The 14,695-nt window shown below is 43.9% G+C and overlaps 1 protein-coding gene across 1 annotated transcript in view; it reads left to right on the top strand.

Moving 5' to 3' along the window:
• Positions 1 to 4,301, top strand: part of LOC146191366 (glutamate receptor 1-like) — a 197,719-nt gene extending 193,418 nt beyond the window's left edge. Inside the window, exon 16 of the mRNA XM_084601923.1 lies at positions 1,808 to 4,301. Within this exon, the coding sequence (XP_084458049.1) occupies positions 1,808 to 1,909 (102 nt within the window). The 3' untranslated portion in view covers positions 1,910 to 4,301. The remainder of the gene's footprint in view (positions 1 to 1,807) is intronic.
• The last annotated feature ends 10,394 nt before the right edge of the window (positions 4,302 to 14,695 follow it).

Genomic DNA, 14,695 nt, shown 5'->3' with positions numbered 1-14,695 from the left:
TCAGTTTTGTTCTGACACCAAAGAAACATCGTCCATTTTGACTGGCGCACACCTTCCTCAGAATCCATAGCTGCACAGATGAAATGCCCTTGTAATGGCATATATTGTCAATGTTCGCTATCTACAGTCAGAACTCTGAATTTCAGATTATATTGAATGTGTTATTCAGTTTACTTTATGTAAAGAAAAATTGCAACAAGAAGGCCGCATGCCTTAGCCAATTGCATGTGCGTGTCTTCGCCAATAGTTATTATTTATCACTTGTTTTGACTGTTATTTTGGTAAACATGTTATTCATAACATTCTTTTTACATTTGCGCTTTTTGACGCGACACGCTTTGCCCATTTCTAATGGTCAACCCATTTCAAAACGCATCTGAGTTGTCTATAAAACGGGTTTTTTTTTTTTGAAAACGTCAGTAACAGCGTTTCCAAGGCATTCTTTCGTGGGAATGTGAACCGTCAGACTCGGGGCAGTAGCGACCTCAGCTTTCAAATAAATTGTGCGTTGCCCGCCGTGGTGAAACTTTAACCTGTCTCATGAGTGAAAGGCAGAGGCTATACCGCTTGTCCAGCGGAATGGAACACCGGAAGGGTGTCAGTATGTCGCATTGCCTTACGACGATTTTTGCATACAATCACTCGCGTTGAGACAATCTCTGCATTGCGAACTTTCTTTGTCTTGTTTAAAACCATTTCAGCGAAACCTTCTCACAATGTTCGTGCCGCATGACCCAGTGATTTCTACCGTCATTCGTCAAATAACGTGCTATTGTTTCTATTTTTTCCCACGCATTTTTCGTATCGCTGTTTGATTTCTGACTCTGTGCTATGAGATAGCCCGGGGGGAAATCAGAAACTAAAACGTAACTTTCTTTAACCTCCTGAGCTTTCCTCTCCTGTTTAAGTGAAACAAATTATAACTTGCAGTTTTCGTGGGAAATGTCGCACCTCAGAGAACTATACAGTAAAAATAAATATTGCATTACATTGGCGATTGTTCTATTAACCTTTCTCGGAGATTATGGTTGAAGCGCCACAATGTGACCTGGGCCCGTATTCCGAGTTTGCGTCATTATCGAAATGTCGCTATCTCACGTGGCCTCGAACCACCTGATTGGTCGAAACGCCGGAACCGGGTGTTGCCACTAAGGAACCGGAAGAGGTGGCACCGGCGTTTTTACCAATCAGATGACTCGAGGTCACGTGAGATAGCGACACGTTCGATAAGGACGCAAACTAAAAATACGGACCCTGGAGTGATAAAAGAGGCCGAGAAATGGGCATAGGTTTGCAGCTGTAGTGAATGATGAGCAAGCCAGCTGTTTTCTGAAAAATCAGCACCTTGCAGGTCTCTCGCGTTCATGAGCGCGCGGCAGGTTCGTTCACTGAGGTTATACAAACCTTGTAAGGTTCTAGTGACCTCCTCAAATCAGGTGCACAGGAAACGTTTTGGTGGCATAAAGTACATGTAACGGAGGCGTCACCTGAATTGTAGTTTTTCCATTTAGGTTGGTCAAATCCCGTTACACCTATATTGCCACAAACCAGTCTGTTTTTTGTTAAGTATTAGTGTAATACGCCCACTGCACTCTTTGTTATTTACTTTCTTTTCGAAAGAATTAACTTTTGTTCTCGAAGTAAGTTATTGCTTTCAAAGGGAAAGCCTTGACCCCCCCCCCCTCTCCACTCATCAAAAAAAAAAAACGCAGCTGGTGTGCCGGACTGCCCCCTTCCTCGAACGAACCACAAACTCGCACAATCGTCTCATTTTGTGTCTCGTTCCATCGTTAATTTGTATTTTCAGGTGCAGCAGATGTACAGCCCCACTGCAAACATGGTCGGTTCGGACCACAGTGGCCTCGAACACCAAGCTTTTGCCGGAGACAACACTCACACCCAGGTCTGACCACGCTGACGCCTTTCGCAGCAGCAGACTGCGTGGCAGTGACAAATACTTCAAGCACAGAAACTGGATCGTCACGTGAACATTGTGTGATGAACGTCGGAGCGGCGTGAAGCCAGGAAGTGCAGCTGCTACATCGAAAGTGATTTGCTTTGATGACAGCGCCGGCAGAAGTGTTCATCTACGTGACTGACTCCTGAGTTCAGCATCACTCGAAGCTATTTGTGAATCCAAGACGTTACAATTGTTATTGAGCATTCACTTTTTCTGAGCGAACACGATACAGCTTCATAGTTATTTGCACAGTGCCAGTCATTTGCAAGCTTCAAGCAGAAACAAAGATCAAAGAGCGATTGTATCTCTTCGTTCTGATGAGTTTCAAGCACACCCTCGTTTGAAAGACAAAAAGTTGAAAAATATATTTTGTGACGCCTTATTAGTTGATTCTAAAAATGCAACGGAACAGAGCAACGAAACACAAGTAGGAAAACCTTCATTTCTTTTTTGTCTCGAGGCCGCTACACATGTTGCTGCCTCGTATTTAGGAAGTTAGAGCTCTGTTTAACTGGTAACAGCAGGAATGCTGCTTAACTCAGATTCAACGAGATAGCCTGGGAATCATAAAACTTGCTTTGATTTCATCTATATAATTCATGTAGAGCGAGGTAAGTTTAGCTATATTGATCTTTCACTGCTACATAGGCGCAGGCCCTTTTCAAGCAAACTGTAAACGAACTGGGCATACAATAAATGACAATGAAGCCTGTGGGCTCCTTTAAGTAAAACATAGCACTTGCGCGGTATTTATGAACAGTTGCAAGTATGCAACTCAAGTTCCTCTTTGAACGTATCAATTTACAGCACAGAAAAAGAGCTGATCGTCGTCAACTCTTACACGCAAATACATTTTTGAAGTACCATATAATGTTCAAAGCACAGCTCTTCTCATGACGGTAGGTATACGTGAGGGAGATGTAGAACGACAGAGGATTTCGCTTCTTTTAATAATGTTAGAAAGAGCGCAGTTTTTACATAACCATTGTGTTCCATCCTTCCTTGCATGTAGAAAAATAGCCACAAAAATATAACTAGTGTATATATAATTCGTGTACCTAAAATGATGTAGTTGTTATTCTAAATTAACTCTCGCAATTGTACAGGCAGTAAATTCGCGCATTTTTGCCATAATTTTAAGTACGAAGTCGCGATAACATTACAAAGCTGTTGACGTATTATAGATATATTGGCCTATTTAACGATTTTTGTGATGTCCTTCTGAAGACGAGCTGCCCTACTTCATTTCGCAATCATTCAAACTGCTTAACCTGCAGTAAGAATATGATTCCAACACATCGGTCACTAACTACACAAACTATTCTTACCTCCACAACACAGAATGCCTCCTTCTAATGTTTTCTCCTAGACGTACTACCGAATTAAAATGTGAAACCGTGTACATACTTATCCTGGTAACTACGCTTGAAAGCTTCACACGGTGCTAATTTTGGACGTTTCCCTCGAATCGAACAAGTAATGGGGCCGTAAATAGCACGATGCGTAATTCTTTGCGCGGAGCAGTAAATGCGCGGTCTCTCATAAAGTGAACAAAATAATTGGAACCAAGTTCCCATCACTGTTCTGGAACTCGCAAGCATATTTTACATGAAATTTAAGCTCCGATATTATTTTGTGTCGCGGCCTGAAAGGTCCCGTTAGACACAAAAACCTCGCCTGCGTGTGACGGGAAAATTCTGGTTGGTCGAGAGAACGTTGCGTTGTTGTAACGTCACACGTATTTGCTTCAAGAGGTTGAATCCAGCCCATGACACCCGGTTCGGCAGTGAGACACATTGTCCTGGGATCATCAAACACGCTCTCTCGAACAGAATAGCGGCAGTACGGGATGCCAACACATATGTCGACTCCGAAGCGACCGTAGCGGGCCTGTTGATCGTACTCTAAAGATGGACTTAGGTGCCCTCAAAGATTTTTTACAACCGGCTTTATGGAAAGGGAAGAGGGGCTGCCAGGTAAATCGTTTTTAATAATAGTATTTCTGAAACCCTGTGCCCTACTTTTATTACACATATCCACGTTTCTTTTTTTTTTTTTTGTATGCAATTACTTTAAGATCTGTTCAAGCACATTTAAGGTACATCATTGATGTCCCGATGCGATAGTTGCCGCTATATGAAGAAATTATTGCATTAATATATTAATTGCACTTTGCTTCTTAAGGTAGAGCTATAGTGATGTTTTCGCGTGAAGGCATTTACACTGTACAGTCCTTGAAGTTAAATGCCTTTTGTGAGCACGTGGCCATTATTCTCTTTGTCTCTTTTCCTGTTGAGCATCATTAAAAAACCCCTCACAAAAAAAGTCCGCAAGAAGGATATCTAGGGGGAAAACGAATCTTGTGTACAATAAAGCTTATTTGTTTCTGCTTTGTGTCCGGAGTATTTACTGCCAATCCGAGCCTAAAATTGACATCGGGCAAGTGGTACGTATAGTGTTTGCGTATATATATATATATATATATATATATATATATATATATATATATATATATATATATATATATATATGTATATATATATATATATATATATATATACCACGTTAGACCGATGTTTCATAGTTACACTAAAGTTTATGCAAAATGCCAGAACCTCACTCTCATGAGATAAGGCAGTTCAACCTTGACGTCGGCGATATACGGGCAAGGAGGCCGTAAAGCAAACTCATTCTAATCTCACCGCAAAAAAGTATTAGTTTGAAGGCACTAACCCAGAGGCTCTTACCCCGAGCAGAACGTTGCCTTGCTTTTGGAGCAGCTACATAGCGACGCGTTGTAATGCGTAGCAACTGCATAGCAGCAGAATAGCAACGCATTGCCGAGGTAACAGCAAGAACCATAGTATAGCGCTGCAGTAGCGCAGCCAACCAATAAAAGCAGATATTTATTCGGTGACAAATGTGTGTTGGATTTAAACCAACTAGAAAAAGCTGGCCGAAAGAAGGTCAAAATCTCTGCAATGCCGCTTTCGCGCGCTATCAGAAATTTTGACCAAAATTTTCTTCTTTGTCATCAGTATATCATCCTGACGTTAGCTCGAATGCTATTGGATAATAGAAAGTTTTAGTTTACCGTGACCCGTGATCCGCCACCGCGCGTTCTACTGCGCTTGCCCAGACCCCCTTGGTGCCGATAGATGGCGTCACATACTGGATGTCGGCACATAGACCTGTCACGTCGGGACCAATAAGCTTGTGCGCCCCGCGCACGCGCGGTAGAGGGTCACGGTGGCGGATCGCGGATCACGGTAAACGAAATCTCTCTAGGAGAGAGATTTAGTATACCGTAATCCGTAGTCCGCCATAGAGAGATCCGCCACAGAGTCTCGGGTTGCAGTTATGCGTCCCGTGCGCATGAACGACAAACCCATAGGGATGACTGCTCATCCCTTCCTTGTGCGGTTAGTTTCGTGCCGCCAGGGCCACGCTGCCTGCATTTGTGATGCTTTGATGGTAGCCAGGCAGTCGCCGCGCCGCCGTGTTTCTCGAGTGTAACTAGACGGCCCGGCAAGCAAGCGAGAATGATAGCAGCTGATCGCGGGTTTCTGCATACGCACCACTCGGTGCGGACATAATCGGCGTGTATCTGCGCTGCGTATTTAGCCACGACGAACGGCTGATTTCGCTTCTGTTCCGCGCGTTCACTCGCTATCACTTCACTCGGTTTTGAAACGGGTGATCACCCGATATCACTTGCACGTTTTCCGGCACCTGTTAAAGTATCATTCAGAGCGGCCCTGGTGGCGTGAAGCTGAAGCACTGAGCGGGAATGAGGCCGGGAACACACGAAAACGTACCACTTTATTTTGGCTGAGCATGCGTACGGAACGCATAACTCAAACCCTGAGCCGAGCATTATACGGTTATACGGCGCTGACTTCCTCCGCAAAGCCACGTCGGCGCACTCTAGATAAGGATGCTCACCACTAAAAAAAGTTGAAAAAAAAAACGTAGAGAAACTGCTACTATTGCATTAAATAGCAAATAAACGATTGTTTTAAAACAAAATATATTTTTTACAGGCGTCTTCAATCCTATGAAGAAACATTCTTAACTGTGCAGATAACACCAGTCGTGCTGAACGCTTCCTGCGACATTTAAGAAACCTTCCCCAAACCACCTACTGCACTTTAAGCTAGTTGTGCACCTTCCACTGCTGAGCTTTTCAATGCGACGTAGAGCACATATTTTGAGCGACAAAACATTTCTCCTCTCATTACAACAGTAAAGAAAACTACAACGTTCAAAAGTCAAAGCGGAAGAATTTTTTTTTCTCTCGTACAATGTTACATTCTACTAAATTTAGCGACAATGCGCTTGTTTTCAACAGCCCTCGTGGCAGACATACGAGTTTCACTTGCTTCTAAGAGATGGCGCGCCAATTCCACAGGAGCGCGCTCGCACGTGTAAAATAATTGTTTGCTTTTTGGCATTGTCGCGCAATGGTTACTGCCAGTTTTATGCGTGAAAAAAATATACAAGAGCATCTAATCAGGGAAATGAAAACCGATAACTTAGTTCTCTTATCTGTTTGTGGAATTTCTAGATGGCTTGCAGATGGGAACAAAAAAGAAAGGCGAGAAAGCTGCAACAAGACGACTTCCGTCACGACAAAGCACACTCAACCTCTGCTGCCATCAAAGCCCTTGCACGCTAGGCAAGTGGCATTCAGACCGTTGTATTTTTGGACTGATACTTTTCTTTCTTTTCTTTTTTGCTGCTAGTGTCTGCGCAGGCATGTTTCGATATGCTACCGTGAGGCTGCATATCAGGGAGATTCTCTGAGACCCCTCTGTACAAGCGCTGCAGCACTCAGACAAAATCTTTCAGAGCTTCTTTAACTACAAAATAAATACTATCACTTACATTTCTAAAAGGCTGGCGGCGAACAAGAAAGGCGAGATACAAATATAGCGAGTAGGTGCAAAAGAAAGTCAGACCAATGCAGATCAATTTCAGTCACTTTATGCTCTTAGGGAGGCAAGCAGTGTACTTCAATTACTTTTTTCCGGATACTAAACTAGTTATAGACTACTCCTGTCATTAGCAGTTCTTGTGAGTAATAGTCACTCGTGCGATTAATTTCCGTCCGTAATATTGAACAGAAGGGAAGTCCATTAGGATAACTTTTTAGCGGAACTAAGAGCCCGCTTGTAGGAACAGTATTAAATACTGCCATTACGATATGATGGCACTCAGAGAAGCATTCAAGGAAGAAACCTGTTAGGCAGATTCAAAGCATGGTTAAACCAATTGGTTGGTTTGGTTTCCAAGTTTATATGATTTAAATTTCAATACGGCTGAAGCTCACTATAAATTTCTTTTTTTAGCAGTGTGTTTATCACTGATATAGCTTCAAAGAGCGGGGAACTGCCTCTCGAGTTATCATACGACAGTTCCTTCCGGTTCTAATTCCTATATGGAAGCGCTCATAAGGATGTGTTGCTCTGGAGAAGAGATCGAATTTCGCATTGAGTAGATGTTTCACTTAGCTGGCAGTGGACGCATAAGATAACTCGATAAAAAAAAATATTGCTGAATATAGCTGTCGTTGTGAAAAGTGACATCCAGAGACAGGTGTGGGAATGTTATCATTTCAGAGCGTAATTCGATAAAGAACTAGAGAGCGACGTACATTTATGCTTTTCTCGACTGCTGCTACTACAAGGACGTTAAGGGAAACATAAATGAATGTTGTGACATATTTGTGCTTCTCCTCCTTTTCTGCGGATTCATCTGCACTCAGCCTAAATTCCTCCCTATGTGGTAACACCCCCTTGGCAACGGGTGCTTGGGATTAAGAAACTCATAGCCAAGCGCTTAGCTTCTATCACTATAAAGATTTTATATTGTGTTCACATAGAGCAAACGAAGTCATAGAAGATAAAAATGAAATTAAGATTCTGGCAGATAATGTGAAAGACGAAGGAATCGATTTAAAAAAAAACAGCTTCCATAGACCAGAGGCAGAAATTTCGATTCTCTCTACCTACCTGCAAGAAGGCAGGAGAATTTCATGCCCACCACTTGAAGGCTAAGAACTTCGCGCACGTAATCAATCAATCAATCAATCAATCAATCAATCAATCAATCAATCATTATTTAACGTGAGCAGAAACAACACTGTGGTCCATGTGGTCTCGGCACTGCAGAACAAATACAAATAAAGAAGGCACACAGAAGTATTACACACAAAAATAAAGGCCATCAGAGCCAAACAACGCAAAAACATCTATTTTAAGGAGTGTCGTAGAGAATGAAGACCATAGAAACAAGTATTGCAGATCGCACCTCAGGAAAACATCCACAAGAGAAAGCGAACAAAGATCGACCCTTGCCAATGGGGGCCTAGTACATACAGCAAAGCACAAACAAAAATCAATCAATCAATCCAAATGTCAATGGCAATGAAAATTCTAAATACAGGCTAGAAATGTAAACATCCCAAATATAAATGCAGTCCGTGAACGCGTTGCAAACAAGCAGCGCGAATAAATAGTTTTAAAGTCAAAATATCAATAAAACATAGAAATGACGAAATAATTAGGCAAAACAAAAATAAAAGTTATTGGGGCAAAAAGGATAAGTGAAAAAAATACAATGCCCTTAAAGCAAACATTTATGTGTGGTAAAAAGGACTTCTCAAAATAGGGCCTACAAACGTCTAATATAAAGGAAGGCAGCAAGGCTTGAAATATGTCAGTGTTTGAAATATGTAGCGGTGAGAACAAAAGGAAGTAAACTGCACTTGAAATCTGTCTAGGTGGGAGTCGGAGTGCAGAAGCGCAGAAAATTGAAATGGTTTGAATTTCCTTATGCTCCTTCGTGGGGCACGCAATAGGATACAAGCTATGGGATCTGAGCACGAAGGATGGAACCAGGGTTTCGTAAAAGAAAATTATATCTGCGCTGAAACTACAGCAGTTAAGAGAAAGGAGAAGCGGTGAGTTACTCCGAACGGAGCATGAGCTGCAAGTTGTGGAAGAACAACGGTATTGATATGCCCTTATAAAGGTCTGCTGAACTCTGTAGATTCTGGGTTCGATTTGCAAGTGCTATATCGAATCACAGATTGATAGTCCAAAAGCGACAATCAAATGGGAAAGTACAGCTTTAAGGAAGGAAGAGCGGCATAGAATTCTTTTGAAAGCCTCCACATGAAACCAGGTGTGGGCATAGCCCGTTTAGCAATGCCCTTATAATGAGAAAAGGAGCTGAGGGTAGTAAAGCGAGGCCATGAATTTCATCATCCCTGGACAGCGGTATATACATCACCAAATAAGGGTAGAGAAGGCTGGCTGTGCAGTTTACGCGTAAATGAGACAAGCTTAGTTTTGAAAGAGTGGAGTAAGCCCCTTGTTCAAGCACAAATTAGATAAAGCAGATATGCGTTATTGTAATGGCAAGAAATTTGAATAGAATGTCGCTTCAAAATATTTTTATGACCCTGTTATAATGGAAAAAAGTAGTTCTTGGTTACGAGGAAATGTCTTTAATAAAATAAACTTGAGACGTAGACTTGATACAGAACTGTAAGGGCCTCCATTAGTTTCAGTGCGAACAGAAGAGGTCTGTTCGTTGACACTGAACTAATAAGAAGCAATTAGGTGAATTGCTACGCAGGAGGATTGAGACTTCCATGCTACAGAGCAAAAGCTTCCCGAATTGTAAAGAGCAACGACGGCGACAACTTTGCGTCAGTAGTAGCAGTACACAGCGTCAACCTAACCTCTCTGAAGAATTGCAGCAGAGGTATGCGTGATAAACGTGACTAGATTAGTCGTAGTCGAACGACTTGATACGGAGGCATGCTGATTAGGTATGCTATATTTGAGGTGGAAGGAAGGTACCTTGTACAAGCCTAGTTCAAAAAGCTTAGAGGCTCCGCACAAAAAGGAAATATCAGATTTGATTTCCGATTTGAAAACAAGGAAGACAGTTGCCGTTCTCCACGCGCAGGAAAAGGCAGAGTGTTTCAAACAGTTATTAAATATCGTTGCTGAGACGAATACGAAGATAAAACTGAAGGCTTCTATTGCGGCAAATGGAACGTCAAAAGATGCAGTGGACAAAGATGGTTTCAGGCTCTGAAGACTCTGACTTATTAACGGAAGTAGATACACAAGCTGGAAGGCATGCAGAATGGCGACGTGGAAATTTCTACAAGAAGTAAAATACTGGCAAAAAAGGGAAAGGAAAAAATTCTATGAGGTACTTTGGACCACTAAAAAGTGCGATGAGGCGAAAGCATATTTTGCGCGGTGGTTCGAAGCCCTCCACTACGGCCCCTCCTTCTCTCGGTTATGTGTGGTGATGTGGCCAGTCGCTTTTGGCGCTTCCTTTCTGCTTCCCTTGTTTTCGTCTTAGGCGAAGCATTGCGCCATAATAAACGTTTTCGTTCCGCATCTCTCGCCTTAGTCCCAGGAGAAGCCTGGAGCCGCCGTTGGCGCATTCGTTCATTGATCTTCCGCTGTTTGGTACTGGGAAAATCCGCCTTCCTGCGCTTATCCGGACCGCTTGGTGCAGAATCGTCGGGCCGCTTGGGAGCCATCCGACTCACTCACTCGACTGCAACGACACCTCTGGCGAAGGAGCGCCGTCGCATCGCATACTCGCTCCGTCTACCCATGCAGATGACGTCACCGTTGCTATGCGCAGATGCGCATGTGCTTCGGTACCGCCACCTGTCGCCGAGGAGCGAGGTGATGTGTGCCGGTGCGAGGGAGGGTCACATCTGGCACTGTTACAGCCTTTGGTTGTAACGAAGGGACGCTCACCGCGAGTATGAGCACTTAAAGGTTTTCGCCTTAATATCCTGTATTTCAGACCCGTACGTGAAAGTCGACTAGCGAATACACCCATCAAATTTACTGGAAAGCTTGCAAACACATCGCCAGAACTCAGTAGGAAGAGTTAAGGCACTCTTCTCAAATATACAGTATAAGTCATGATCCTCTTTGTACAGGCGTTTATAAAATGAACGCGAGCAGCGAAACTAATCTAATAACAATGATATTAAACTCACAGATTGCTTACGAGTGTGTTATGTAAACGTTTAAGCATTAGCTGCGGACGGGTCGGAAAAAATATTCGCCCACTTTTTTCGTTTCTTGCAAAATCGCAGAGCCGGAGATAAGTCCAGTCTTGTCGTGCGTGACACTTAGCACTGAACTGCTTTCGGAAGATTTCTTACAGTATAGTGACAGTTAACCTGTACGTTCGTGTAGACATGCGCACGCTGGTAAACGCCGCGTCGCCCGCGTTCCCCAGCTCTCGTCATGTCCTCCTACTTCCGATGTTCCCACCCTGAAGTTGCTTTGCCGCCATATCGTCCTCGTGCACGCTAGCTGCCCTCCTAGTTCTTCCCGCCGCAGCCGCTATGCGGTTGCGAATTTCCCCGCCCTCACCTTAAATTCGCATGTTCCTCAGCCATCCCATCTTTCTATTTTCCTTTATGAATAGAGAGGGGACTGTTCGTCTCTACATATTGCCGTTTTCCAACTGTCACCTGACTGTAGACGCCTGCAACGACGAGAAACTGACGAACGAGCTGTTAACAGCTAACGCAGTAATAATAATCTTGTGTAAGTTCAAACATTCTGCTGCATGCAATGCGAAGACAGAAATGCAGTTAGTTTCCCGCATGCTCTTGCATGTGCTGGCCGGTCTAGCTGGTGCATAGTGGCTGAGAGTCGTAGGTGTATGAAACCACCCGGTTCTGTTCCTGTCCCGTTGTACAAGGCCAAATTGTGCCAGTGCCAAAGTGATTTCCGACTGGACGCATCTAGGACAATGACACGACAGCGTATTACTTGGAATTGATTGGATCGGAATGCGCGTTCTTGGATCTTGGCTTGGACCAACCGGTAATTCTTTATCGCACCTTCGCCATTGCGGCAAAGTGGCTGACACGATGCAAGGGCCTGGCGGAAAAGCGTTGACACTATAAAAACATGCCTGTCATCAATAGTAGAAATCAGTGTTTGTTGTTGTTTATTAAAACTAAATGGCTGATATGATCATCAATACGACAAGTGCTGCAACAAAGCGCCAACTTTCGGCTCATGATTTTTTTCTCTCGTCTGTTACGGATGCTCTGTGACCCTCACTATCATGCACACTCCTCTCAGTGCACAGCAAAATATTTCTTGCGGAATTTTTTTTTCTTGAGTGCTGCAAATGGCTCAGCGCACATCAAGCATCTACCACCACTATAAAAGTATGTGCTTCTGTGGCACATGTCTCTCATGTACCACGAGTATCATGGGACACATACTTGCTCGAGCATGCGAATTTAACGTTTGAGCTCAATGCTCACGCGCAAAGGCATGGTAAATAAGAGACACTGCAGGTGCATATGAAATATGCAGCACCAAAAAATGAATCTGCATTCTTGAGAGGCAACACACAATACGTTACAATACCTGTCAAGCTTATTCAATTTTGGTAGTAATTATATATTTCTTGTATTTGAAGTTTTGCTTCTGACCATCCTCTTCCCTAGCCGAAATCTCCAAGGAAAGCTTTGCCACATGTCGGAGCCGGAGCCGGAGCCTGCTTTAAAGGAATCAGCTTAGGCTTTGGAAAGCAATTCTAGAGTTGATTCTGGGAGAAATTGGAATCGCATAAAAAGAAAGAGAAAATGGTTGTGGGTAGAAAACCTTGGAACAGTTTCGAGGAAGTGGAATCGTCATCACCAAAAGGGGAGATAATTTTGACCATAGATACTTAAAATTGGGCACAGTACCAAATGCCGTCGTAAATTCTCTTTATTGTGGAATTTACTACAGATTTTCTTCAGGGTTTGAAATGACGATTGCTAAACTCTGAAGCGAGACTACTTGAGTGCGTGATAAGGGGCTTTAATTGTCACTCACGAAAGGCATAACCTTCTGCCTTGTTGCTAACGAAGCTTCGCGCTGCACCGGAAATGTCAGGTATCACTCAGCAGGCTCTCGTTGGGTAATTACAATCCTTTCGTTGCCAAAACTGTGCAGACTTGTTGGTGAAGTCAATCTGATCTTATAAGCAAGGTTTTCTTAAATGTACTTTTGTGCTGCTTTTCGTTAATTGTTAAATTGATACTAAAGAGAAAAATAAAATGGGCTTGCATCGATAGAATGCCAGTTCCTGATTAAAGAAAAAAAAATACTCTTACTGAAAACAGCTGTATAAGGTACAAAAGAGGAAGAATCGAAATACAGGTATCGCCACCACAGCCGAAAAGGTCGAGACTCTCAACTAGAAATCGCGTGACGTGCAAGGGATCTCGGAGGCTGACAAATGCGAATTACGTTGCCCGTTTGAATGCGGTAGTAGGTTTTGTCTCGAACATGATAGCATACTTTTATCAAATGTAAATGACGACGAAACGACAACGTAAATGTTGCAAGACAAATATAAAAATATACGTGGCGGCGCCACAGGCGCCCACTTCAGTTTCGGTTATGTTACGGCTCAGGCACTTCGTGCGTGCTCGGATAGTTTTGTTTTGGACTTGCGCCGCCTGAAATAGAAGCTCGGAGCAGCGCATGCGCCTACCCTAAGTGCTTATCGAAGGAAGATTATGACGGCACCATGGGGGAAGCAAAAAACTAGGAGGGAGCGCGCGCAGCCTCCGCAAGCCAACCTCCTCTGACGCCGCTCCCTTCTCTTTCCTGCGCGCAATGATTCTTGGGAATTAGCCAACATAGTTGCCAGACTCAAAAGCAGCTGGGTACATGGTATTCTGTAGTGACTGTGGATGCCCCAGCCGAAAGCCTACAGGAGTAGACTACAGAAAGTTGCGCGTCTCGTCGTAACACTTAGGTTACTTTGTTTACAAATGTTGCATTGTACTCGCGTGTTTATAGGCACACCGGTGATAATCGCAGGTAGGTTTTTCAAACACGGATTCGTCAGGAAGACTACGGATTCGAAATAACCTACGTTGCATGCTGGCTGCAGCAGTACATATATTTCAGGTCTGCGTTTCATAAATAAAGCGGACGATTTTCGTCTCGAACAATACGTGCACGTACCCTGACAAGCAAACGTCTCGTTTCTCGAGGAGTGCGCATAACAGGATACTCACCGTTGGAGCGGCAGCCCCGGGCTGCATATCCGTCTAGCATCGCTGCACGCAGCGTTTCATATGACAGCTTTTGTTGCTGGGCTAGTTGGTTTGATTCCTTGCTTGCGAGACTCTGCGCACAAAGGCGAAACATAAGAACAAGAAAGACAAAGCGCGAAACCCAGGAACACGAAGGACGACTGGACAAGGCGGATCAGCGCTTCGTCCTTCTTGTTCTTGATTTTGTGCGCCGAGCCCCGCACGTCGCGAAATAAACGTGTGTACTGTGGCAGCGGCAGCTCCTAGGACATCGGCCCGTCTAAAGGTCCAAAGTTCCATGTATCGTCTGCGCTCAGCGCACGCCTGAGATTTCTAGCGCAGGCATCGCATAGCGAAGGCATTCCTCCAGAGCGGAGCGCGCGAGACCACAACCGAAAGCAGTTACCGTCTACCACTTGCCGTGTCACGTGACGGCTAAATTCCCATGATGCTTTCCACTATATTTTTTATGACTAGGCTTCCCTCACAGCCAGCGGCACTCCCTTCTTCCTCCTTGCTCGGCATGCACCTGCGAAGTATTCTCCGCTCACCGCGCGCCAACAATCACAGAGTCCCCTCTTTTGTCATAGTGTGTGCCATTCTACCCTACTACGTAGTAAGAG

This window comes from Amblyomma maculatum, chromosome 4 (genome assembly GCF_055883805.1).
Source record: "Amblyomma maculatum isolate TAMU_Amacu chromosome 4, ASM5588380v1, whole genome shotgun sequence".
NCBI classification, from domain to species: domain Eukaryota; kingdom Metazoa; phylum Arthropoda; class Arachnida; order Ixodida; family Ixodidae; genus Amblyomma; species Amblyomma maculatum.
This window is presented reverse-complemented; position numbering and strand designations above follow the sequence as displayed.